The sequence below is a fragment of the Arachis ipaensis genome, chromosome B2 (assembly GCF_059453495.1).
Source record: "Arachis ipaensis isolate K30076 ecotype BB chromosome B2, ASM5945349v1, whole genome shotgun sequence".
NCBI classification, from domain to species: domain Eukaryota; kingdom Viridiplantae; phylum Streptophyta; class Magnoliopsida; order Fabales; family Fabaceae; genus Arachis; species Arachis ipaensis.
Window position 1 is genome coordinate 35,064,165 of NC_142437.1, and position 25,552 is coordinate 35,089,716.

Below are 25,552 nucleotides of genomic sequence, written 5' to 3' on the forward strand. Positions count from 1 at the left end.
ACTGCAGGGAGGTGTTCTTATTATAAGTTATGGAAAACAGTGTTTTTAGGTTTTAAAAGGTTTGAACAAGGAAAATAAATTGTAGGAATTAATAAATTAATATCTAATAAAACTCTTGGCAAGGTATGAAAATTCGGAAGCCCTATCCTAGTTATCCTTATTGATGGTGATGAGAATTGAGTTTTAATCCCAATTAGTTAACCTTTACTAAAGCAAGGGAAAGTCAAGTGGACTAATTAGTTAGATCCTCAAGTCTTAGCCAACTCCTAAGAAAGGACTAGAGTTAGGGGAATTCAATTCAATTAGCAAAAATAACAATTAACAACCACGATAAGTTTGATAACTCAAGAGTCTCCAGTTAATCAATTAAAGCCAAGAATATAAAAAGCTAAATAAGAATCATAAATCTGAAATACCTCAATTTATATTAAATAAAGAAAATCCTAACATGAATGGTTCATAAGCCAATTTTGGCAACATAAGTAATTGAATAAAAGCATTAAAGTATCTGAAAGTAAAAGAGAAATATAAAGTAAAAGGAATATTGAACCTGAGAAGAAGTTGAAATCCTAAATCCTTTAAGAGGAATCCTAATCCTAAAACCTAAGAGAGAGAAGAGAACCTCTCTCTCTAAAAACTACATCTAAATTATGAAAAGTGAATAATGGAAGATCTCTCTATGAATGGATGCATTCCCCCACCTTATAACATCTAATCTCTGCTTTTTGGACTTGGATATGGGCCAAAAAGGGTTTCAGAAATCGCTGGGAGCGTTTTCTACAATTTCTGCACGTGGCGTCTGTCACACGTCCGCGTGGGTCACGCGGTCGCGTTATCTGGGAGTTTTCCTTGTCACGCGTTAGCCTCGGTCACGCGTACGTGTCATTTGCGTTTTGCTCAAGGCACGCGTCTGCGTCAGTCACGCGTTCGCATCGCTGCCTTTTCGCGCTAGGCACGCGGCCGCATCGTCCATGCATTCGCGTCGCTGCCCTTTTCTTCAAAACTCCATTTTTGTGCTTTCCTTCCATTTTTGTATGTTTTCTTTCTGTCCTCTAAGCCATTCCTGCCTTGGGAGATCTGAAAACACTTGACACACAAGTCACGGCATCGAGTGGCAATAAAGGGCAATTAAAATTAATATTTTTAAAGCATAGGAAACATGTTTTTCACATATATCACATAATAAGGAAGGGAAAGTAAAACCATGCAAATTACATGAATAAGTGCATGAAGGATTGAATAAATCACTTAAATTGAGCACAAAATACATCATAAAATATGGGTTTATCAATCTCCCCACACTTAAACAATAGCATGTCCTCATGCTAAATCCAAGATAAAGAATAAGGTAAGGTGGTAGAATTTCATGCAATGCATTCTATTCTAAATGCAAGCTACCTAAATGAGTCATGCAATTCTAGTTATTATTCACTTGTATATAGGGTTTACATGTAGTTAAATTAATTCATATCCTCAAGGAATCATATATGCATAGCCAAACTCTAGATAATGTTAAAGCACTTTTACAATTGAGATGGGTAAAAAAATATTTCACAAACTTGAAAGATAATTAACAATTAAGCAAAGATATATGGTGATGAGCCATTGAACCCTCACTGGATTTTGTGTTTACTCTCTAGTCACTCAGTATTTATTGGGGTAATCACTCTATTCTTTTTCTATCCTTGCTTTCTAAAACTTTGTTCTTCATCTAACCAATCAACAAATATGGAATACAGACATACAAAAATCATGAGGTCTTTTTCAAGGTTGTAATGGGGCCAAGGTAAAGATAAAGGTATATGTATAAGGCTAAGTGAGCTAATAAGTGAATCCTTGATTAGTCTAAGATCTCACCTAATATACATACTTTATATAATTTTAAAGCTCCTTAACCTATTTACCCAAAAACAGTCCACATTGGATTACAAGCTCATGCATTAAATTTAATTTTGAAATTTTGCCCCATGTGCATTGATTTTTATTTTGCAATTGGAGAATTTTTGTATCCCCTTATTTAAATACTGAAAATATTTATTTTTTTATTTTTATTTTTTTTCATTAATGCACATGGCAATTCAATTGTTTTGATTTCACATGAGCATGCTTCCCAAATTTTGTGTTTGAAACAACTTATTCTTTTTTTTAAATTCCTACTTTGTTTCTATCATCCCATGTTCCCAAAAAATTTCCCGCACTTAAATTGTACACAATATTTATCTTAAGCTAACCAAGGATTCAACTTGGGATTTTTATTTTGTTTTTCTACTTAAGGCTAGTAATGTGGTTATAGAACAAGAGGGAATTAAAAAGCTCAAGGGGGCTAACAAGGGTGATGTAAAAGGTAGGATAATTTGGAATAAGTGAGAAAAAATTTCAGTGATGGCCTCAATCATCTCTTGGTATGTATCTATATTCTATATTGGACATATAGATTAAAACAAAGTAAAGAACATCAGAATGAAAAAGAAGGACAAAACACACAGGAATGAAATTTATGGTTTGAATGTAACCATACAATTAAGCTCAAAACTCACAGGCTGTGTGTTCTCCAGCTCAAAAATCATATATCAATTATGTATGTCATGCAAGTAGAAATCAAGAGTTCCCATTATTCTCAATGTAAATCTTAGGGTGGTCCTTAAAATCTTAGTGTTCCTCCTTGAAGAAATGTTGTTAACTAACTAACATATGATGCTATATATACAAGGTGTGTGGATTGTTTTAATTTACTAAAGTCTCTAGTTTACTTCCTTTTATTTTCAATTAAACCAACTATCATATGCTAAAGGGGTAATTAATCTACATATTCTATAACTAATAAGTTTAGAATTACAAACTAAACTAAATGTCTAAGATATAAACTAAAGTGAAAAATACGGAAATAAAGTAAAAATACAGCAAAAGAACAATGTGCAAGTACTGAAAAATAAAAATAAAGATAAAAAAAATACAAAAAAATAAACAAAATAAGATAAAAAGAGTCTGTAGTGGTTCACCAAAAAGATACGCCAGGGATGGCGACCTCCCCACACTTAAAATATAACATCGTCCTCGATGCTCAATCAAGCTGAGTGTGAATGAGTGTCATCACCGGAAGGATGGGCTGCTGGAGTTTCTATGGTGGCCTGAGGGTCTGCAGGCTGGATAAGTGTAGGCAGATCTGTCTGCTGCAGGGGAGGCACGGACTGTAGAGGAATCTCCGGGTCCGCGGCCTGTAGCTGGTGGTGCTCCTCATGATGTGGCGTAGTCTGCTTTGGTCCTGCCTGCTCAGCCTGGGTAGGTGTCTCCTCCTCGTGATTATCCTCCTCCACCTCAGATGTATCAGAAGGAGTGTCAGGCTCGGAAGGGATGTCGCCGCCGGATCGGATCATCAACTTGAGGTGCTCATAGCGTCGCTGGTTGCGACGCTCAGATCTCTCATATCGCCGCTGGTTGCGGCGCTCCATCTGGTCCAGCTGCTGAAATAGGCGGTGCACAAAGTGGTAAATGGGCTCTAATGCAGGTGGAGGTGCAGTGGTGGTAGCTGGTGCAGCAGTGGATGAAGAAGGGGCAGCTGAAGGTGTGGCTGTCTCATCAGAAGCGGTGAGGAATGGGGGTCTATAACCTAAAGCCTGAAACTTTCTGTTGTGAGGGATAATCTTCTTGCAGTCTGCAGCAGGTGAAATTTCATCAGCAAGCTCCCAAGGCACGTCGGCTCGACGGCCTAGCTGGGTGACCAGATAAGGGAAAGGGAGAGTGCCTCTGACATGGACCCTAGCCATATAATACCGGATGAAACGTGGCAAATACAGGTCCTTACCCTCCATCACACTCCAGATGAGGGTGATCATAGCAGCGGGCAGCTCTGTCTCATGAGTGCTCGGCATCACATAGTTGCTCAGAATCTGGTACCAGAGCCGAGCCTCATCATTCAGATAAATCAGCTTTATTCCCTTAGGCATCACTGTGTTCTTTCCCATGACCCATGGGACAGTAGGATCAAGGGCTATTCTCTGCTTGACATCATCCCAGTCAAATCTCATAAAGCGCATATCCTCTTCAGCCTTTTGGTAATCGTCAGGCTGATCGGATTTAGGCTGAAGGTGGAGGATGTCCTCAATAGCTTCCTTAGTGACCAAAATCTGTTTCCCTCTGAGGTGCACTGCATCCAGGGAAGTCTTGAAATAGTTGCAGTAAAACTCTCTGACCCAGGAACCATTGACCTCTGTCAAGTTTCTCTCCAAGAAGAACCAGCCTCTCTGTTTTATCTGTTCGGAGGTGTACTGCTGTAGTTCTTTTGAAATTTTTAGAGTTCTCTCCAGGTACAGGTTCCTGGAAGTGGCAAACACTGGATACTTTAGCTCACAGTATCTGTTTCCAAATTTAACTGGATCATTGGCAGTGAGGAGCTGGTAAGCTTTCTCCTGCGGGGTAAAGTGCTTTTCCCGCCAGGAGTCATCATGCAAAATGTCCAGGATGGGCATAGAAGATTCGCCTCTTTTCCTTTTGCTGGTGGTTGTTTTGCCTTTTTCTTTGCGTTGAGGGTCAGACATCCTGAAAAGCGGAGATTCCAGGATATAATTGAAGAATAAAAGCAGGAAAACAAGTAGGCAAATAGGATTTATCAATGTAAGCATAAAGGCAAACGAGCAGTAGAATTATTAAATGAGTTAAATATATGTACATTTTGGACTGTATTTGAGTGAAAAATCACAATCCAAAATATAATATAAGTAGAATTCATGTTAATTAGGAAAAACAATAATCATGCCTTGAGTTAGAAAGTTAAAGTAGTTAGTTAGAAAGCAAAAAGAGAAGTTAGAGAGTTAAAAGTAGGTGATAGGTGAAAAGGTAGTTAGAAAGTGAAAGCAGTGAGTTAGTAAAAAGGAAGTTAAAATAGGGGGCATGATAATGGTTTCCTAGTTAACAGTAAATTTCACAAGTTTAAAGAATAATCAACTCATAGTCAAGCAAGGATATCATGTTATTGATGATAATTCATATAGGTACCGGAGTAGCTAAAATTAAAATGAAATCATCAATAAAGCAAGTTATTAGCCAGGGAAACGAAAGGAATAAGAATATGAGCCCGTGCATTCATGAATTGGTTTGGTTATGGCAAAGTAATATAAAATGCGAAATTGCCAAAACCAAAACATGAATGAAAATAAAACAATTTGTAGAAAATTGGGCAGCATTCCGGCTAAAATTGGATGTTCTCGGGTAATAAACAACAGGAAAAATCAGTTCATATAAATTTAAATAGAGCTGCAAATAGACACAGATAACATGAACATGAAAGAGCAGTGTAACAGTAGCAAGAAACATGGACGAACAATGTATGAACAATATGATCATCAGAGCAAAATCAGAATTGCGAAATAGATAAAACAGGTAGCAAGAACGGCGCAATTATCAGGCCTAAATCCACTAACCACATTCTAGCTACCTAACCACCTGAAATCCACTACAAACATGCATCTCTAACTATCCTATTCCAAACAAAAATTGAAAAACTAACTAAGGAATCAAAAAGAGGAATCGCAGAAAGGCGGAACCTGGTGTGTAGAAGTACAAATGTATGGGAGGGAGCACGGCGGCGCGGTTGTGGAGCAGGGGGCTTCGGGTAGAGTTTAATGGTGGAGGGGTGGATTGGAAGGGAGGTAGGTGAAGGTTGTGGTGGTGGGAGGCGGCATTGGTGGCGGGGTGGTCGGAGCTGGCGGCGGTGGGGGGGCAGTGGTGGTTGAGAGGGGTGGAAGAAGAGAGGGAAGGGAAGAAAGAAGAGAGGGGGAAGGAGTTGCAGAGAAGAGAAGGAGAAGGGGGGTATGGGGGGCGCGACGGGTAGGGTTTCGCGTGGAAGGGTTAGTATATTTGATTCCACGCGAACGCGTGGGCACGCGATCGCGTGACTAGGGTGAAATGGGTTTGACGCGGTCGCGTGATTGACGCAGTCGCATGGGTTGGGTAAAAGATGGGTGACGCGGACGCGTGAGGCACACGAACGCGTCGCTGTAAATTGTGCTAAATGCACACTTCCAGCGTCGTTTCAGCGCAACTCTCTGTTTCCATTTAGGGGGCCATTATATCCATGCGACGCGGACGCGTCGCTCACGCTTTCGCGTGGGATGAGTGTTTCGCAAGTGACGCGGTTGCGTCAGGGACGCGAACGCGTGGGCCGTTTTGTGCTAAACGCACACCAGCCGCACGATTCCAGCCCAACTTTCTGGGTGTTGGATCTTTACGCCGATTTCCATCTCACGCCCACGCGTGGCCTGTGCGCTCGCATGGGGTGAGAAAAATCTATGTGAAGTTAACTGATTTCAAAATTTTGATTAGGTAGGTGACGAACTGATTTCCTATCGGTAAAGAAATTTACAAATATAATCGCGTGGGTAGTATAGCTTCTAGACCAACAGAAAATTCTTTCATACAAACATTTGGTTGTCACAAGTAACAAACCCAATAAAATTTATAAACCGAAATATTCAAACCTCGGGTCGTCTTCTCAAGGAACTGCAGGGAGGTGTTCTTATTATAAGTTATGGAAAACAGTGTTTTTGGGTTTTAAAAGGTTTGAACAAGGAAAATAAATTGCAGGAATTAATAAATTAATATCTAATAAAACTCTTGGCAAGGTATGAAAATTCGGAAGCCCTATCCTAGTTATCCTTATCCTTATCAAGGCACGCGTCCGCGTCAGTCACGCGTTCGCGTCACTGTCTTTTTGCGCTAGGCACGCGGCCGCGTCGTCTATGCGTTCGCGTCGCTGCCCTTTTCTTCAAAACTCCATTTTTGTATGTTTCCTTTCTGTCCTCTAAGCCATTCCTGCCTTGGGAGATCTGAAAACACTTGACACACAAGTCACGGCATCGAGTGGCAATAAAGGGCAATTAAAATTAATATTTTTAAAGCATAGGAAACATGTTTTTCACATATATCACATAATAAGGAAGGAAAAGTAAAACCATGCAAATTACATGAATAAGTGGGTGAAGGATTGAATAAATCACTAAAATTGAGCACAAGATACATCATAAAATATGGGTTTATCAGTAGGGTTTAATCTCTGGTTTATGTACTTGTGAAAAATGCAGATGGATGATATGTCTGTGGTACCTGTTTTTCACCACGGAGGCCGTTTTGGTAGAAATCCCAGTGGAACTCTTGAGTATATTGGTAGAAAATTTGAAAATTTTCCGAAGATAGACTTAGTCTTCATGAATTTTGGTGATTTGGTGACATTGTTCAAGGGTTTGGGGTATGCATCATATAGGACAGTGTATTGGTTTGACCCAACTAGTAGTGATCTTGAGGCTGGACTGCACATTCTGAGAGGAGATGCAGGCATCAATGAACTTCGAGAGAACAAGATGAAGAATTCAACGACGGATGAATTCTACATTTACTTCGACCATTCCGTTGATGAGCCAGAGATAGTGGAAGAAGGTGCTGCGGCAGAAGCAGGGGTGGAAGAGTTTGATGACCCTATTGATGTGGACAGCATCATGAGAAAGCTCCAACCATCACCACCCATAGAAGCTGATGGGCAAGAAAGTGAGGAGGATGAAATGTATAAACCTCCTTCGACTGACTCGGAGACTGTTTCGGATGAGGACTGTTCCAGTGTTGATGAGGAAGATGATAGGATGAAGAGAAAAAGAAATCTGAAAAGAAAGGACAAGGTTCTACTAAAGAAAAATAGCAGTGTGAAAGAAGGGACAGGGGCAGAGTCAAGTGGAGTTAAAAACAGAAGTGGAGTAAGGAGTACAAGTGGTAGTGCTGCCAAAGGTGATGGGCCTACTGTGAAAACCAGAGGAACAAACAAGCCCAAAGAAACTGGGCCAAGAGAAAAGCCCAAAAAGACCAGGCCTGCTCCGAAGCCTAGAAGGAATGGGCCTAATGCAAATCAACAAAGAAGTAGGCCTGCTGTACATGCTGAAGAACCTCTTCCTAATGTGCAACCCAGGGATATGCCTCCAATTGGACTCTATGTGAGTGTGGAGGTTTCAGATGATGATGATCCGATTTATAAGTATGCATCAGAGGAACTTCACACACCTGTGTCTTCAGAGGATGAGGGAGAAAAGCATGAGTTTCCAGTTTTTAATGAAGAGTATGGGTTCGGGGAGGGTAGGTTCGAGATAGGAACCAAGTTTGCAACCATTGATGGGTTCAAAGAAGTGGTAAAAGATATGTTCATTTCTGAAGGGAGGGAACTGGTGTGGATAAAAAATGATAAAGAAAGGGTGAAGGTTGGCTACAGGGATGAAGAATGTCCATGGCTAGCACATCTATCCTACAACAAAACATTGTTATGTTATCAGGTAAAGACTTACAAGGCAGAGCATACATGTGCTAGAGACTTGGACAGTAATGCTGCTGATCAACACTGGGTCATCAAGAAAGTGGAGAAGAAAATGGCTAGTCAACCTCATATGACTACTAATGAGGCAATTGACTTTCTTAGAGAAGAGTTTAATCTAGTGTTGCATCCGAAGATGGTTTACAGGGCAGTGAAAGAGGCCAAAGAGAGGATTGTGGAAAATGAAAAGGAACAGTATGGGAAGCTTAGTCACTATGGCATGGAGATCATTAAGAGTAATCCGGGCTCGACTGCAATAGTTGATGTCATACCAATCCCTCAATCCCTACCTGTCTTTGACAAAATATATATCTCCTTTGAGGGTTGTAAGCAAGGCTTTAAGTCTGGGTGTAGGCCTTTCATCCATCTAGATGGAGCATTTTTGAAGACATACCATGGAGGCCAACTACTGTCAGCGGTGGCACAGGATGCGAATAACCAATTCTACGTAGTAGCATATGGAGTTACAAGATCGGAGACGAAGGAATCCTTGAAATGGTTCCTCACACTGCTTCAGGAAGATCTGGGTGATGCACATCAATTTAGTTGGAACTTTATGTCCGACTAACAAAAGGTTAGACTTCTACATTACTGCATATTAGTGTAGCATGTAAATTACTGCATATTAGTGTAGGATATCAATATAATGCATGTATGTGTTAGAAATTAAATTTCTGCATATTAGTGTAGCATATTAAATCACTGCATGTATGTGTTTGAAATGGAATTTAGTGTATATATGTGTTTGCAATGGATATTACTGCATAGTAGTGTATGAAATTTTGAATACTACATATATGTGTTTGCAATTGAAGTTATTGCATATTAGTGAATGCAATTTAAACTGCTGCATATATGTGTATGCAATATTATGTGTTGGCAGGGTCTGCTACCAGCCTTAAAGGAGGTAATGCCAAGAGCACATCATCGAAACTGTGTCATGCACATGTGAAAAAACTTCATAAATAGGTTCAAAGAGATGCACATTAGAGACATAGTATGGGACTGTGCTAGGTGCACCACTGAACCAGAGTTCAAAGAGACCATGGAGAAGCTGAAGGGGGTGAATAAGGCGGCATGGGAGTATCTGATGAGGTTTGAACCAGCCATTTGGGTTAAGGCTTTCTTCAGTCATGGCTCCAAGGTGGATAACCTAACTAACAACATGTGCGAGGTATTTAATGCAAAAGTGGTTAAGTACAGAATGAAGCCAGTTTTGACTATGTGTGAGAAAATTAGGTGCTACATAATGCGAAGAATGACCAAGCATATTAGGCTGTTAGAGCACCATAGTGGAAAGCTTGCACCCATTTAGGAGAGAAGGTTGCAGAGGCTGATAAAACCCAGCAGCAGGTGGATTGCCGAGTGGGTGGGAGATAACAAACGAAAAAGATTTCAAGTGAGTAGAAAGCAGACCAAAGTAGATGTGGATTTGATCAAACACATTTGTTTATGCAATGTTTGGCAACTGACCGGTATATCTTTAATTTTGAATGATTTTCTTTAATGCTGATCTAATATAATGCTAGGTAATATGTTTTGAATGATTTTAGGACTGATCTAATATAATACTAGGTAATATGGTATGTGATTTTGATTCAGGCATGCCATGCATTCACGGTATTGCTGCAATTAGAAAGAGGCATGACCAGGTAGATGATTATGTGCATCCCTGGTTATGTATGGAATCTATTCACAACACATATGCACATTGCATAAAATCAGTTCCAAGTGAGGAATTTTGGATAGCCACTGACCAGCTAAGGCCTGCTCCACCACCCATCAAGCGACCTATTGGGAGGCCTAAAGTACATAATCACAACAAGGATCCTACTGAGGCTCATATTCAGGGTGACAAGCTTAAGAGAAGCTTTCAAGTGACATGCAGCAAGTGCAATGAGAAAGGCCATAACTATAAGACTTGTAAGGGAGCACCAAGCAACCCAAACTGGAAACCAAAAAAGAAAAAAGCTAAGAAGACTGATGCAAACACAAAACCCTTGGTTCTGCTTCCCCTTTCATAATCAGCCCTTCAACCAGAGGTATCCCTGCTATGCTTTAGGATCGATCTGTACATTTTAAATTTTGTTAGTGGTTATGATGTCATTATAACTTTTTTTAAGGACTAATTTGTCCATGTTCTTTCCTTGTTTGATCTATGTTGCATAGGATCAAAGCCAGACACAAACTGAAAGTTTAGCTGAGAATAGTGCTGTGCAAGAGAAGTCTCCAGTAAGCCTCCCCCCCACCCCTAAATAATACACTCATAATGCCAATCACTTTATTCATGTCCATGCATTTGAACAACTGAATAATTTGGTTACTTTTGCAGAATCATGTCATTAGCCAGAATGCTCCAGCAACAACACCATCTGCTCCAGTCCAACCTCCATTCAGGCCTCCATCCCAGCTGTCAAGAATGGGGCAACCCAAAACCCCAGCTGCTGCCTCCAAATTTAGACCCAAGCAAACAATCAGAAGGCCCCGAGCAAGTGCAAATCCACCTTCAAATCTACCACCAACTCCACCCCCAGATACAACCCAGACTCAAAGCACCGGTGCCAGTGTCACTACATCAGAGGAGACCTTGAAAGTCGCTTGTAGTGAGGCCATAGGAATGAATTTCATCCCAACTCCTGGATCCAAGAATCAGAAGAACTGAACACTACTGAATGAATTTCTGTTTTTTGTCATAGTCTTCAGTATGAATTAAACAACACTGTCTATTTATTGTAGTTTGGCAAACTTGTTTATATGCCAACCAGATGTTTTGTTATTTTGTGACAAACTTGTTTATGTTTTGGATTAAGACAGATACATTGTTGTTTATATTTTGGTCATAATCTATGCAGAATTACTACCTTATATAATAGCTGATTCACAGAATTACTACCTTATTTTTTGTTCAACAATGGCAATTTTCATTGAATAGCCAACAATGGCAATTTTCATTACATCATCAACATTGTACATCAACTCATCATCCTCACCACTTTAAGAAACATACAGCAACAACAAAAACTATACTAATCAAAGCAATATGCCACATACTCATTTTTTCTCCTTCTCCATACATAACAGTTTCCTCTCCAACTCTTTCATTTTTTTCTCCAGTTCCTGACTTCGCACCAGTTGAATTTTTTTTTCCAATTTGTGACTTCGCACCACATGATCTTCAACGTCTACACCTCCAACATCATCCACAGCACCCAATGCTTCAGACTCTATGGCCCTAATTTTTTTTAGGTGTTCATCAAGCCAGACAAAATACCGGCAACACCGTTCTTTAACCTGGAGCAATTTTTCAGATAACACCATAATTAGACACAGAACACTCTCATCCAACTACTATCAAAATAATCGCTCACCTTGAAGAATGGACACCCGAGAAACATCCTATTGAGATTAGATGCTGTTCTTGACTTGTAAAGAATGGCACAAAACATGAGACAATGCAAAATATGAGACAATGTAACTAATGTGTGTATATCTTGGTATATTAGATAAGAGATAAGGGTTGCTGAAATACTGTATACGGTGATTTTGAACTTCAAGCCTTCGAAAGTAGCACTGTGATTAGGTATGGCAAAAATCCCCGGCGGGATGGGTATCCGCGGGGATTTACCCGTCGGAGAGCAGGTATGGGGAGTAATTTTTACCCGCAGGGACGGGGGACGGGGCCCCGTATAATAAACGGGGCGGGAGTGGGGTAAAGGTCCCCGCCCTATGGAGACCCGTTAAATTCCCGTTTGTGTGAAAGGACAAAAATGCCCTGATATATATATATATATATATATATATATATATATATATATATATATATATATATATATATATATATATATATATATATGTGTGTGTGTGTGAGCCACTCTCATTTGAACATAACCTAACCCTAGCCGTCCTGCTTCAGAGAGAGACAGAGAGCGAGAACTGAGAATTGAGACTCTCGTCTCCACTCCTCCTCAAACCCTTAGCCCTTCCTGCCTCCTTCCCGCTGACCGCCGACCGCCGACTGTCGCCTGCCGCCTTCCACCCTCTGGTCTCTCAGCGCCGCCTCCCACCCCAGACTCCCTGAGTGGCTCGGTCGCTCACTGAAGGTGTCGAGGCAGTCGAGCTCACCGCCGCGGGCTCCGGCAACGTCATCTTCTTCTGCTGGTCGCAATAGAGTCAGCAACGTCGTCGTCTTTTCCTGGTCGTGGTCGTCATCTTCTCCTGTTCGCGTCGCCGGTCTTCGCTGGACGCTGGTCTTCCTTCCACTTTTCTCCATCAGGTTCAGGTAAGTCAGCCCTGGTCTTCCCTGGTCTTCCATCCCCTTTTCTGAATTTAGATTTCTGAATTAGGGTAACGAATTTGGGTGTTCTGAATTAATGAGTTTCCTATTAATCTGAATTTTTGTGTTTTGAATTTCTAGATTATTGAGTTTTGATGTGCTGAATTTTTGATTAGGTTATGAATTTCTTAATTTCTGATTAGGTTAATGATTTTCTGAGTATGAATTTCTGGATTCTAGTTGTGTAATTTATAATTTTGGTTCAAAACTATGCCTCATAGTTTATCGGTGCCATGTTTGTTTTTGCATAAACGTTTATTATGCTAAGTCCAAATGGTTTCATTCTTTTTAAAAGTCATTGCAAAACAATTTGATAAACAATATTTTCATTTTTATTCTAGTGAAGAGTTGTTCCTATTTAAATATTTGATTACATAAGATATGATATTGAGTGGTGATTACTGTCTTGGCAGTTAAGTCTGAATGAATTAGGCCAAATAAATATATAAGAGCGAGGCACATAATACAATTTAAAAGGGATTGGAGTATTGAACATTGGACTTAATATATATATATATAGCTTAGAAGAAGGATAGAAACAGAATATAACCCAATTGGTTAATGACTTAGACTCTAATCTACTACCCTGCTTCCAATTCCTTTATTCTTTGATCTGTTTCACTATATATATATATATATATATATATATATATATATATATATATATATATATATATATATAAAGCTTAGAAAAAGGATAGAAACAGAATATAACTGAATTGGTTAATGACTTAGACTCTAATTTACTACCCTGCTTTCAGTTCCTTTATTCTTTGATCTGTTTCACTAGAACAAACAGTTTTAACTAATATCATATTCATATCTAAGTAGTGTTATTTGAATAGTTTGGAGAGCTCAATTTTAATTTTTTATTTATAATTTATATTTTTGAGTTAGGTTAATGAGATTCTGATTCATAATTTATATTTTAGATTAATGTGATTTTGATTCATGATTTATATTTCATGATTTATAGAATGTCTTCTTCGGATGCATTGAGTAATACTCTTGAGAAGAGTGCTCCATCGGAAGAACCTATAGGCACTAATATTCAACCTACGCAAGAGGCTCCTCAATCTCAACCTCAAGAACCCCCAACGAATACCGCAACTGCTAATGAAGGAACGACAAACACTACAAGTGGTGTTCGAAAGAGGAAGTTAACCTCCGAAGTGTGGAATCACTTCAAGATTGTAGAAATCAAGGGAAAATTAAAGGCTGAATGTAATTATTGCAAATCGAAGCTACTTGGTGACCCAAAACAAGGCACTTCGCACTTACGTGATCACTTCAAAAGCTACAAGCTCCGCACCACTAGAGATATAAGACAATGTATGATGAAGACAACTCCAACAACTAGTGGGAAAACAGTAGTGGTTGGTGCATATACCTTCAACCAAGAAAATGCAAGGAAAGAGTTATCAGTTATGGTTTGTCTTCACGAGTATCCGCTATCTATTGTGGATCACATTGGGTTTCGACGATTTTGTAATGCTTTGCAACCTCTCTTCAAGGTGATTACTCGCAACACTTTAAAGAGTGACATCTTGAAGCTCTACAACGATGAGAGATCGAAGACAATGAATGTCCTTGAACGTAATAAAAGTCGAGTTGCAATTACGACTGATATGTGGACAGCAAGCAACCAAAACAAAGGTTATATGGCTATTACGGCTCATTACATTGATGATTCTTAGAAATTGCAAAGCCGTCTTGTGAGGTAATAATATTATCATTATAGGTTCTTCCGAATGTTTATATAATTGCAAAGCTGGTTATAATTGTACTAAATTATCATTACAGGTTTATATATGTGCCGGCTCCCCACACGGCTGAGGTACTTTTAGAGGTTCTTGTGGATTGTTTGATGGATTGGAATCTTAATAGGAAGGAATCCACTTTGACTGTTGATAATTGCAGTACTAATGACGTTATGATTGTGAATATTTTGACTAAAATGTCACATAGAAACTTTATCTTGGGGGGTAAATTATTTCACATGCGATGTTGTGCGCATATATTAAATTTAATTGTCAAGGATGGGTTACAACTTATTTCACATGCTATTGAAAGGGTGAGGGATAGTGTTCATTATTGGACTGCAACACCTAAAAGAGAAGAAAAATTTAAGGAAACATGTGCACAACTTAAAATACCCTACACAAAAAATCTCTGTCTTGATTATAAAACTAGGTGGAATTCAACATTTTTTATGCTTGAAGTTGCAATTATGTATAGAGATGTATTTGAGAGGTTGTCATTGCGTGAGAGTCAATATAAATCTTTGCCTAGTGAGAAGGATTGGGATATGACGGATGAAATTTTTCAAAGATTGAAGGTATTTTTTGATGTGACTAAATTGTTTTCTAGAACAACTTATCCTACATCAAATCTTTATTTTCCTAAGGTTTGTATGATTAAGTTGGCTTTGATGGAGTGGAAAAATTGTGGAAATGAGATAATTGAAATTATGGCTACTAGTATGATAACTAAGTTTAAAAAGTATTGGGGTGTGATTAATACAGTTATGGCTATTGGGACTCTTTTGGATCCTAGGTACAAGATGTATTTATTGAATTTCTTTTTTTGTAAAATATATGGTGAAACGGAGGCATGTATTGTAATGGGTCAAGTGAAAAGGGTAGTGCAAGATTTAGTTTTAGAATATGCAACAAAGGGAAGAGAGAGAGACCAAGCTGCTCAATTAGATATGCCACCACCACCATCAATTCCTTCAAGTTCAAAGGGGAGGAAGTTCAGTCATGAGGATTGGCAAGCTGATTTTGCTGCACATGTAAGTGAGGAATCCGCATTTATTGATACAAAGAGCGAGTTGGATTATTATCTTGAAGAGATACCGGTACCACAAACTGAACATGATTTTGATATCTTAAATTGGTGGAAGTCAAATGGAGCGAAGTTTCCTACTTTGCAAGCTATTGCTAGAGATTTTTTGGCAATTCCTATCTCTACCATTGCCTCTGAATCTTCATTTAGTACGGGTGGTCGATTTGTTATGCCACATCGTAGTAGATTGCGTCCGAACACATTAGAGGCTCTAATGTGTAATCAAGATTGGCTTTGGAATGAACTTGGCACTACAACTAACATAGGATTTGAGTGCTACACAATTAATAACATTGAAAGAGATGTTGACGTAAGTAAACTATTAAATTACATATAACACACTATGTTTTTATATTATTGACTTATTGAGTTATTATATGATTTTAACTTTAAATTGTTTTCTTGTCAATGTAGGATTCAAGTAAGTCGGAATCTACCATCACTACCATTATGGGATGAAAGGAAGATTGAGATGGTGGAATTATGTTTTTATGATTTCATGAACTTTATTTTGTTGTTTATGAATATGGTTGGTTGTTTATGTAATATTTGATTGTTTATGGATATGTTTGGATGATTATGTTTGTTGTTATTGCTATTTAAGTTTTTAAAGATTATGGATATTATGTTTGTAATGATAATTGAAGATTATCTTTGATTTTCTCTAATTTTTTTCATTTTTCTCAATTTTTACTAATTTTTACAAATATCCGCGGATATCCGCGGAGACCCAGATTTCCGGCGGATACGGGGTCCCCGTTACCCGTCATGGAGATGGGGCGGGGACGGGGACAGATATTGGGGGCGCCATGCCCCCATGGGACCCGTTGCCATCCCTAACTGTGATAGTTGGTGATATGGTGATAACCATTACTTACCCGGTTACGGAAACAAGGAATATTGTTCAATTAATATAGTTCCTTATGTGTCAATGATACTATCTAAAGACTTTATAATATGCTTATTAGGATTTCACTATACACTTCAGCTCGATTGGTGGGGTATTAAATGACACACATCAATGCAACTTTTATCTTTGTTATTTGATTACTTAATAGCACATTTATCATTTACCGAGTTAGATTCAGATCTAAATATATAACTGAATGTCACATAGTTATAGTTGTCTGTGTGATTACAATGAAATTATTTGTATTAATTATTTAATTTTTTTATGCATAACAATAACATAGTGTTACTAGTTTTATTTAAATACACATACATAATAGCCTTTTCACATATAAGTGGAATCTACTGATATAAACTAAAAAAAAAACGATTATTTAGGCTATTGAAAGTAGGGAATAGAACAGTATTTTACCCTATACTATCGATTTTTATGCATAAAAAAATTTTCAAAGTAAAAATAACAACTATTAGTATCAATGAGTATGTCCCAACTAATTTTTATATTTGATCATTTAACCCACGCGTACTGCGGGTCTTACCCTAGGTAATTAAGGTGAAACACCTATGGTTTGCAACGATGTAAATAATGTGAAAGAGTGGAAGTTCATAATTTCAAACTAACCATTTTAAGCAGCATGATCTTGCCAGCTATTTACAAAAATGCCCCTTATTATTCTTTGTTTCATGATTATTCAGCATCATTTGATTAATCAATCAAATACCTTTAGATTTCAGCATTATACTCAAAAGTGTAGCTCTATGTTAATATGATAACCAGAAATCCATAATCTTCTGTCAACTATAAGTTCGGCTTAAAGTCGGTCAAACTTAATACTAGAGTGTCAAGATTCAAGAATCCACACAAAAAGTAAAATAACGAGAAAGAAAGGTTGCTGCTTATAGCCAGAGAAATACAATTCACTACCTTACCTTCCTTTAAAGTCATTTTTTTCACCACTTTCCAGTCTTTTTCCACCAAGTGAATCTGAACAAATTTTATTCAACAAGATAATTAGTTCCAAATTTCAGGAAAACACTATTTCTAAGTGAGTGAAATTGGCACAAGAATCATCAAGGACACTTATTTTAATTCTATATCACCAACTTTATGCGCACATAAAAACAGATGCAACAGTCAGTACGGGTGAAGAAGATATAACAATTAGTAGAGAGGAATTTGAAGATATTAGAACCAACATGATGTTTTGATACGTGCTTCAAATGTTCGTGATATGAAGAGATCAAGTGTTATTTAAAAGTTATTTTATATTTTTAGAATGTTCAATTTAGTTTGATTTATTTTGATTTTGTTTATTTATTTAGTTACTAAATTGAGCTTTATGTTATGGGTTTAGAATTTTCTTTATTTTAACCAAATAATAGGTTATAAATACCTCATAAAGTATTATAGTCATCATTTATTGATTAGAGGTGTGAAAACCTCTCTTTTTATTTTTGTGATAAAACTATGATGTGAACAAGTGAGATTGAATGAGTCTCTCTGTTGTTGCATCGGAAAATTGGATAAAAAGTTGAAGAGTCCCTTCGATTCAATTCCCAGACTATGGTGTGGACAAGTTAAGTTGAGGAGCCCCTTTCTTGTTGCGTCAAGAAATTGAGTAGAAAGTAGAGTGATTCTTTTTTTATTGAATTTCAATTTATCTCTTTTGTTTCTATTTCAATTTCAATGTATCTTTTTATTCAGTTTAAATTCTTATCTTTTTGTTTATTCTCTTCTTTCTTATCATTTGGTATTAGATTTCAGGTGTTAGATTAATCCTCATTAATCTATATTTGTTCTCCTTGTATAAAAAAGAAAACAAAAAAAAGGTTCATTGTCTCTCATGTGCTTCTTTATGTTCTTGTTATCTTTGTCTTCCTTGTGTTTTATTATTATTTTTGTTGTTCTGGTTAATTTCATTATTTAAAAAAAAAGAGCATACAATGCAAAGAGAAAAAAAAAACAAACAAAAAGAAAGGAAAAAAATTTATCTTTCTTGTATTTGTTCTTTTTATGCACTATTTTTTCAACTACAAAATTCGAGAACGAATCCTTTTGAAGAGGAAAAAAATATTGTTAGGTATCTAAGGAAAGTGGGAAACCGCACCTTAAAAGCTAGGTGTTAAGGGGGAAGAACCACTTTCCTTATATACAACATCAAGTATCCCATACTACTCGATGTGAGACTTTGAGCACCCATAATACCCAAGTCCCTAACAATACACCGGCCTTGGAGAGCCGACGTCCACGGCAGCTTTACTCTATCGACACTGACCCAACGGTAGCCACTTTGCTACGGTCTATCAGTATTCGGTGTTCACCTTAATCCAGCCTATAGGTAGCCCTTTCCATGGCGCCGACAACCACGCTCTGATACCATTGTTAGGTATCTAAGGAAAGTGGGAAACCACACCTTAAAAGCTAGCTGTTAAGGGGAAAACCACTCTCGGAATGCTGTCTTGGGAATGTCCTCTTCCCGCATGCGAATCTGGTGGTATCCCGATTTAAGGTCGAGCTTCGAAAACACCCTTGCTTCTCCCACCTCATCCAACAGCTCTTCTATGATCAGAATGGGAAACTTGTCAGCCACCGTGATCCAGTTCAAGGCCCTGTAGTCTACGCAAAACCGCCAACCTCCATCCTTCTTCTTGACTAAAATGACTGGACTCGAGAACGGGCTGGTGCTGGGCCTAATTATTCCCGAGCTCAACATCTCCTCTACTATTTTCTCAATCTCGGTCTTCTGGTAATGGGGATAACGGTATGATCTAATGTGAGGAATTGATGATCCCTCCTTCAAGATTATAGCATGATCTTGTTCTCTCTTGGGAGGTAGTCCCTCCGGTGTGCTAAATAAGTCCCCAAAAGATTGCAGAAATTGCTCAACATCTCCAGAAAAGGGTTCTGCAGGTTGGGTTTCAGTGGCTGCCAAGACAGGGGTGATGACAAAACCTTCTTGATTCTTTAGCGCTTGCAAGGTAGTCTTCCAAGAGGCCTTACTTCTGCTTAGTGAAGGATCTCCCTGCAAATGGAATTCCTTATCTCCTTGCTTCCAGCTCAACGTTAATTCACTATAATCCCCCACAAATTTTCCCAAGCTGGCCAACCATCCTGCTCCCAAAACGACCTCTGAATAGCCCAGTTTCATCACAAAAAAACTTTGAATAATTAGAATTCCTTGAATAGTCACCTGCAGTTCCTCACAGCCCTCATGTCCCCTTTCTATGGCACCATTCCCTACCTCTACTCGAAATTCCCGTACTCTTTTCACTGGCAGGGACAGCAGCCTAACCACCTCGGTGGCTATGAAGTTTGCCGACGCTCCAGGGTCTATGAGCACCATCACTTCCTGACCGAAAATCGCCCCTCACCTTGAAAGTTGGGTGTTGTCAATCCCCAAAAACTGTAGGAAGACAACTGCAGTTCAACTCCTTTGGGTTCCTCCACTGGGAATTCCGACCTCCCATCCTCCTGCTCGGCTTCGTGATCTTCTTCGTCTTCTTCAATCAACAAAATCTTGTAGTGTTTCATAGGACAGACATGGGTCTGTCCCCACTTCTCTCCACAGCGGAAACATAAGCCTTTCCGTTGTCGCTCTGCCCACTCCTCGTCGGAGAGTCGCTGCGTTCCACTGCCTTTGGTCCTAGAGGATGACGCCGCGCCGCCTCCCCCAACCGAGCTCGAGTTAGTGCTAGCTCGTGTGATCGAGTCCAGTTAGGATTTTTTTGAAATCCCATGCTGATAGATCCGGGTCCCCCCGACCCGCCTCCTTTGGATCCTCCTCCTCCTTTTCTGTCCGTCGGGTTCACTCCGGAATCCTGCCAGGCATGGTTTCACCACTCAATTGCCATGGCTCTATCCATCAACGCCGGCAGATTATCAAAGCTTGCCACGAGAGTCTCCCTTCTAAGGCCATTCACAAAAATACACGAGAGTCTCCGCCCCGAGGTTTCGTTGTGTCCTGGCTACTGCTTCAAAATCTCTCCGGTACTGTGCGATGTCTCCGACTTGGCGCACCTCTAACAGCGGAGCCATTGGGTTAAGAGCTGCTTCGGGTTGGAACCTCTTTAGGAGGTCTTGCTTGAATCTCATCCAGGTATGAAAATGAGTGTGCTGTTCCCACCATTCGAACCAGGTGAGGGCCTCCCCTTCCAAAGCCATTGTTGCAAAATCCAGCCTCTGCGCCGGAACTACTCCGATTACCCTGAAGTAGCGTTCCATTCTCACCAACCAGCCATTCGAATCCTCCCCCGAGAATACCGGTAAGTCAAGCTTTCAAATTGGTTCGAATCTCCTCTGCCCTTCGTCTCCTGCACCGTTCCCTTCTACCCTCTCGTCATCTTGCTCGTTTCTTCCACCGTCATTTCCTCCTCCGGTGTCGTTTGCACCAGCGCCTCCACCTTGGTGCTATTGAGGTAGCAACTCCCTCATTTGTCTCGACATATTTGCTAAGAATGCCTCTAAGGATCGTTGTTGAGCTTCCTGTAACTCCTCAATCCGTTTCTCCACCGCCTCCAACCTTGACTCCATGGCAGTTCGCGTGGACACCATGCACAGAACACCCAGAACCGGTGCTCTGATACCAGTTGTTAAAACTGGTACCAACAAAATGCTCCCACAGCACTCGGTAAAACAAAAAAAAACAAACTGAACAGGTTACCTTTTAGGCAAAATACTCTCAGCTGGAATTTATTGAATGGAAATGCAGAAATTACAATAGAATTGAAAAATGATAGCAGAGGAATTTCGAGAGTCCTCTTCTCTCCTAGCCTAGGCCTTTCCAAATATTTTCCTCCTCAATACCTATTTGGTTCCTTCTTTTATTGCCTCACCCTCTCTCTAATCGAAATCTTCACAATCATGCAGTTCTCTGATTCTCCTCTGATTGATTCAATCAGTTATTGCCTCCTAGAATCATGCACTCCCTGATTCTCCTCTAACTGATTCAATCAGTTATTGCTTCCTAAAATAAATCAGTTATTTAAATCAATTATTCCTCCCTTTCCTTTATTATTTTGTCTAGAATAATGATAAGATAAAGGGATTATTATCTTCCCTTTTTTAGCTGCCTGCACTGCTGACTCAGCATTCTCCTCAGGGTATGTAACAGATACGTACTTTAAATATTCGTGATATAAAAAGATCAAGTATTATTTTTTAGAAATTATTTTATATTTTTAGAATGTTCAATTTAGTTTGATTTATTTTGATTTTATTTATTTAGTTATTAAATTAGACTTTATGTTATGAGCTTAGGATTTTTTTATTTTAACCTAGTAAGAAATTATAAATACCTCAAAATATTGTAGTCTCGTTGTTCCTACATCTGAATCCTTATCTTTTTCTTGTCTTTCTTTTCTTCTTCTCTGATTTTTCTACTACACTGAGTCCAAGCACAACAACTTTTGAAACAGCAACTTTTGAAGTCACATTTAATTCACTGACATTTGCATCTGTATTATTCTGTTCAGATGGTGTGCACTCTTCTTTTGTAGTTGTTCTTTCGTCCAAATCCATATCTTTTCTCTTCCTTCTCTTCTTTTTCTCAGATTTTACAGGTTCACCCATCTCATTCATATAAAGAGCTTTCGGAGTCACATTTGATTCCTTGATATTTGCTTCAGTGTTATTATTCTGTTCAGATGGTGTGCATTCTTCCAACTGCATTGGCTTAGGATCATCTTGTAATACTTCTCTTCTTCCTTCAGCTCTATCAATCAGACCAACCTCACTTTCATTGCACTGGTCAAGAACAATATTCAAATTATCTTCATTCAACTGCTTGGGTTCCTTTGGCTCCTTTACACCCGAAGGTTGTAATTTTGTTTCAACATCAGAACGGTTGTGTTTTTCTGACTTCTTTACTTTAGATGGAATGCCTTCTAAGGATGCATCAGTTCCAATCTCCATTTTTTCAGGCGTAGGTTTGCTCATGCTGTTATCTAGAAAGGATAAAAAAACAATAAAGGATCAGTAGATTTAACATTTATTTATTTGTTTATTTCAATTATTAGTTTTTTTCTTTTTTTTTTTTATTCACCAAAAAAAAAAAAGAAAAAAGATAAATTCAATAAGATGAGAAGGATAATACAAATTGGGGATAAGGGTTCCTCTATACAGAATCAAAACAAAACAAAATTTCCTTGAGTAGTATAATATGTCTACTTTCAACCGTTCCTTGAGTAGTATATTACCTTTAGAGACTATACCATCTTCATAAATTTCCACTTCAACACCCCCTCCAATGTTGGAAGGATATGCTTCTGCATCTTTCTTGAATGAAGTCAAACGTGTCTCATGAGAATTTGACGATCTCTTCTTCCCTTTCTTCTCTATAATGTCAGCATCATGAATCAAATATCTCTTACTTTTCTTCTTCTTATTTGTAGCACGTAAAGGTTCAGTAGCCTCTTTCATTGACTCAGTACCAATGCCAATTGTCGCGTTATTATCATTGAATTCATTGTGCTGATGCTCCTTTAGAACTTCACTTTCAATGATTACTTCTTTAGTTGCATTTAATGAAGGGTCTGCCATAACGTCAATCTCCCTTTGAACAGTATCATTACCTGGCCTAAAAACAGAAGCATCATATTCCACAGTATCATCTTCTTTCCTTGTACTCATCTGTTTTTCCTTTGCACTAGACACAGATTTTGACATTTCATCTTCGCAAACGACGTTATCATCCTTAACAGCTTTATCGAATGCATTCACAAAATCATGTTCTTCTTTCTCATCATTGATCAAACCAGTCAAGGCATTATCTGAATTGCCAAGAAGTACCAGCTGGTTAGGAAAATCAGAAGATCATTTTGACCACAATTGCTCAATGGAGAAACATCCACACTAAGAAACCAGCTCTTGAAACCATAGAAGGCACTTTTTACAAACATGGAATCAGATAGGTGATAAAAGTACCCTTTGCGCTTTACCTGCAAATTAGCAAAATAATGTTATAATGAATAGGAATACGACCATGGCTTGGATAGCAAAAGAGAGTCAACAAGATCTACTACAATATACCTTCATTGCATGAATATGTATCTGCCCAAGTTTGGGAAAGCATGATTGGTGTCCTGACGAAATTCGCTCTGCATATAAAATTCATACATATGCCATGTACACAGAATGTTAGAACTCTGAAATAATTATGTGCATATTTAAGCAATGATTAGAAAAGAATATTAGAGAAGACAATAGTGAGTTATAAATGCTAAGAGATTTTAAACATAACAATGATTATGAAGCATATACTAGAGAAGCCTGCCTTTATGCACTTGAGGTTTCAAAAACAATCTTAAAAGAAAAAGTCACACAGACAATATCAAATCCACTGCAAAGGGGATAGAAACTAAGGGTTGCTTAGACACTAACTACTTGAACAATACAATACTTGAGCTGTCTGCCTCAACGCAATCTTAGTCAAAGTTTGACATCTATTTTACAAGTAGAATTAACACTCTTGTCATGTACGAATACAAAGAGATCACCAAAGGAGGAACTAGTGGCTTTCTTCTTGAAGAGGTTCAGCACCTTGACACGCCCTTCCAAGGTGGTTGTTGAAGTAAAATTTATAACACCTTTAACAAAATCAGCCACTAAATCCAGAACTTTCATTATGTCATCTGCATAGAAATTCAAAGTAGTGCTGATGTTCAGAGATATTTGAGCTGGAAGTGTGTCCTCATGACAAGACCATCAATGGGGCAGTAGCCAAAAGCTTCCCACGAATATTAAGATACGCCGTGCTGTTGTGGTAACTAAAGCTTCTATGGTTGGGGTTCTCAACCGTGAGCAATATGCCCAAGGACACATTTATTGCCCCAATCGGGAAAATAACCAAACTCGCCTCTTTAACCTTAACCAACTGCAAGGTAACGGTAGGGTCCTTCTGCTTGAAGACAGTGAAGATCAAGATCACCAGGATCACCACCAACAAAATCACAATATCAGCAGTGCACCGCAGCATATCTTAATCCTTTTTGGAACACCTCATGCAGCACGCCATGGCAACTCTCAAAATTGGGCGATACAGAATTTCGCAAAACTATTCAATGTGCATAATCCAAGGAACAATAAAACCAAAACATGCATTGTACTTATAGAAACAGTTCTACTCTAAATATACATAATTAGGGCTGCAAGCATTTTCCGATAAAAAAAAAAACTACTAAACCGGTCTTAAACCATTCTCTCTTTTTTTTTTTGTGTGTGTTTGAAGACTAAAACAATGAACGAGACACGGTTGATTGTTCTTGTTTTTGCAGTTCCAAACTTCTAGACACACTTATTTTAGTTCGTTTCCTACACACAAAAACAAAAAGACAAAGCAAGCATCTTTGGGGACACACAACCTAGAAAACGAAGCTTGCTATTTTCTCAAACATTGAGGGTGCTAATGCAGAACGTCGTAACAACTGCACAAAGTCATAAACATTCAGAACACTGTACTGGAGAGGGAAAACAAAGTCTGCATTTGAAAAATAAAAAAATCTCTAAAGAATGAAGAAAGAGAAAGTAAAAGTGTGAAAGGAAGACCTTTGAGGTCGGAGACGGTATCGTGATCGGAGACGAGGACGGCCAAGTGAGTGTCGAGGTTGGTGTCGATGAAGACGACGTCTTTGTTTTCACAGAGGGGTTTAGGGTTGGACTCCGAGTCACGAATCGGAGGGTCCATTATTGAGTCGCTCGGCGGAGCTGGTTGAGTGGTGAAGGGGAAGCAATGGAAGAGAGCGCGCGCAGAATCCCTGATATGCTGGCATGTGAGGTAAGAATGCCACGTGTCTTTGTATTTTCCTTACTGTTTCTCACAAGTATTTATGTCGGGGATGTTTCAGATTGGCTCAAGTCGAGAAAACGTAAGAACCGGAATCATAATTACCAAAACAGTCCTTGAGATTTTTAAAACTAGTCACTTTAGGGATTTTTTATTTTATATAAATTAAATAAATATTTTATTTAGTGAATCAAATAATTATTAAAATTATTACGAAATTACGTTATCTTATCTCGTTTATATTGTGTAAACTAAATATATGTATTTGCAATTTATTTATCTCAAATTTTATTATTTATATATATAAAAAATTTCTAAATTTTTAAATTAATATTTTTT

General features: G+C 38.5%; 1 protein-coding gene and 2 pseudogenes across 7 annotated transcripts; 1 reads left to right on the forward strand and 2 right to left on the reverse strand.

The window, feature by feature from the left end:
* Positions 1 to 513: 513 nt before the first annotated feature.
* On the reverse strand, positions 514 to 25,282 carry LOC107625221 (uncharacterized). Of its 7 annotated transcripts, XR_015905319.1 has the most exons (6): positions 24,976 to 25,282; positions 23,461 to 23,528; positions 22,629 to 23,369; positions 21,729 to 22,376; positions 17,364 to 17,418; positions 4,467 to 4,536 (listed from the first exon to the last, which is right to left on the reverse strand). XR_015905319.1 is itself a non-coding variant. In XM_088505467.1 (5 exons), the coding sequence occupies exons 3-4, from the start codon at positions 23,095 to 23,097 to the stop codon at positions 21,769 to 21,771; spliced, it is 1,077 nt and encodes a 358-aa protein (XP_088361593.1). In that variant the 5' UTR covers positions 23,098 to 23,369; positions 23,461 to 23,528; positions 24,976 to 25,282; the 3' UTR covers positions 4,408 to 4,536; positions 21,729 to 21,768. The 7 variants fall into 7 exon arrangements, 6 of the variants coding, with proteins under 6 accessions (XP_088361589.1, XP_088361590.1, XP_088361593.1 ...); XM_088505467.1 differs by lacking the exon at positions 17,364 to 17,418 and having other exon boundaries at positions 4,408 to 4,536; XM_088505466.1 differs by lacking the exon at positions 4,467 to 4,536 and having other exon boundaries at positions 17,171 to 17,418.
* On the forward strand, positions 13,637 to 16,441 carry LOC148573561 (zinc finger BED domain-containing protein RICESLEEPER 2-like; annotated as a pseudogene).
* LOC148573562 (uncharacterized) lies at positions 19,777 to 20,985 on the reverse strand (annotated as a pseudogene).
* Positions 25,283 to 25,552: the final 270 nt, after the last annotated feature.

What these genes read in the sequence shown, in the direction of transcription:
- LOC107625221 (XM_088505464.1), bottom strand. Translation starts at nt 4,535, where the DNA reads ATGTCTGACCCTCAACGCAAAGAAAAAGGCAAAACAACCACCAGCAAA.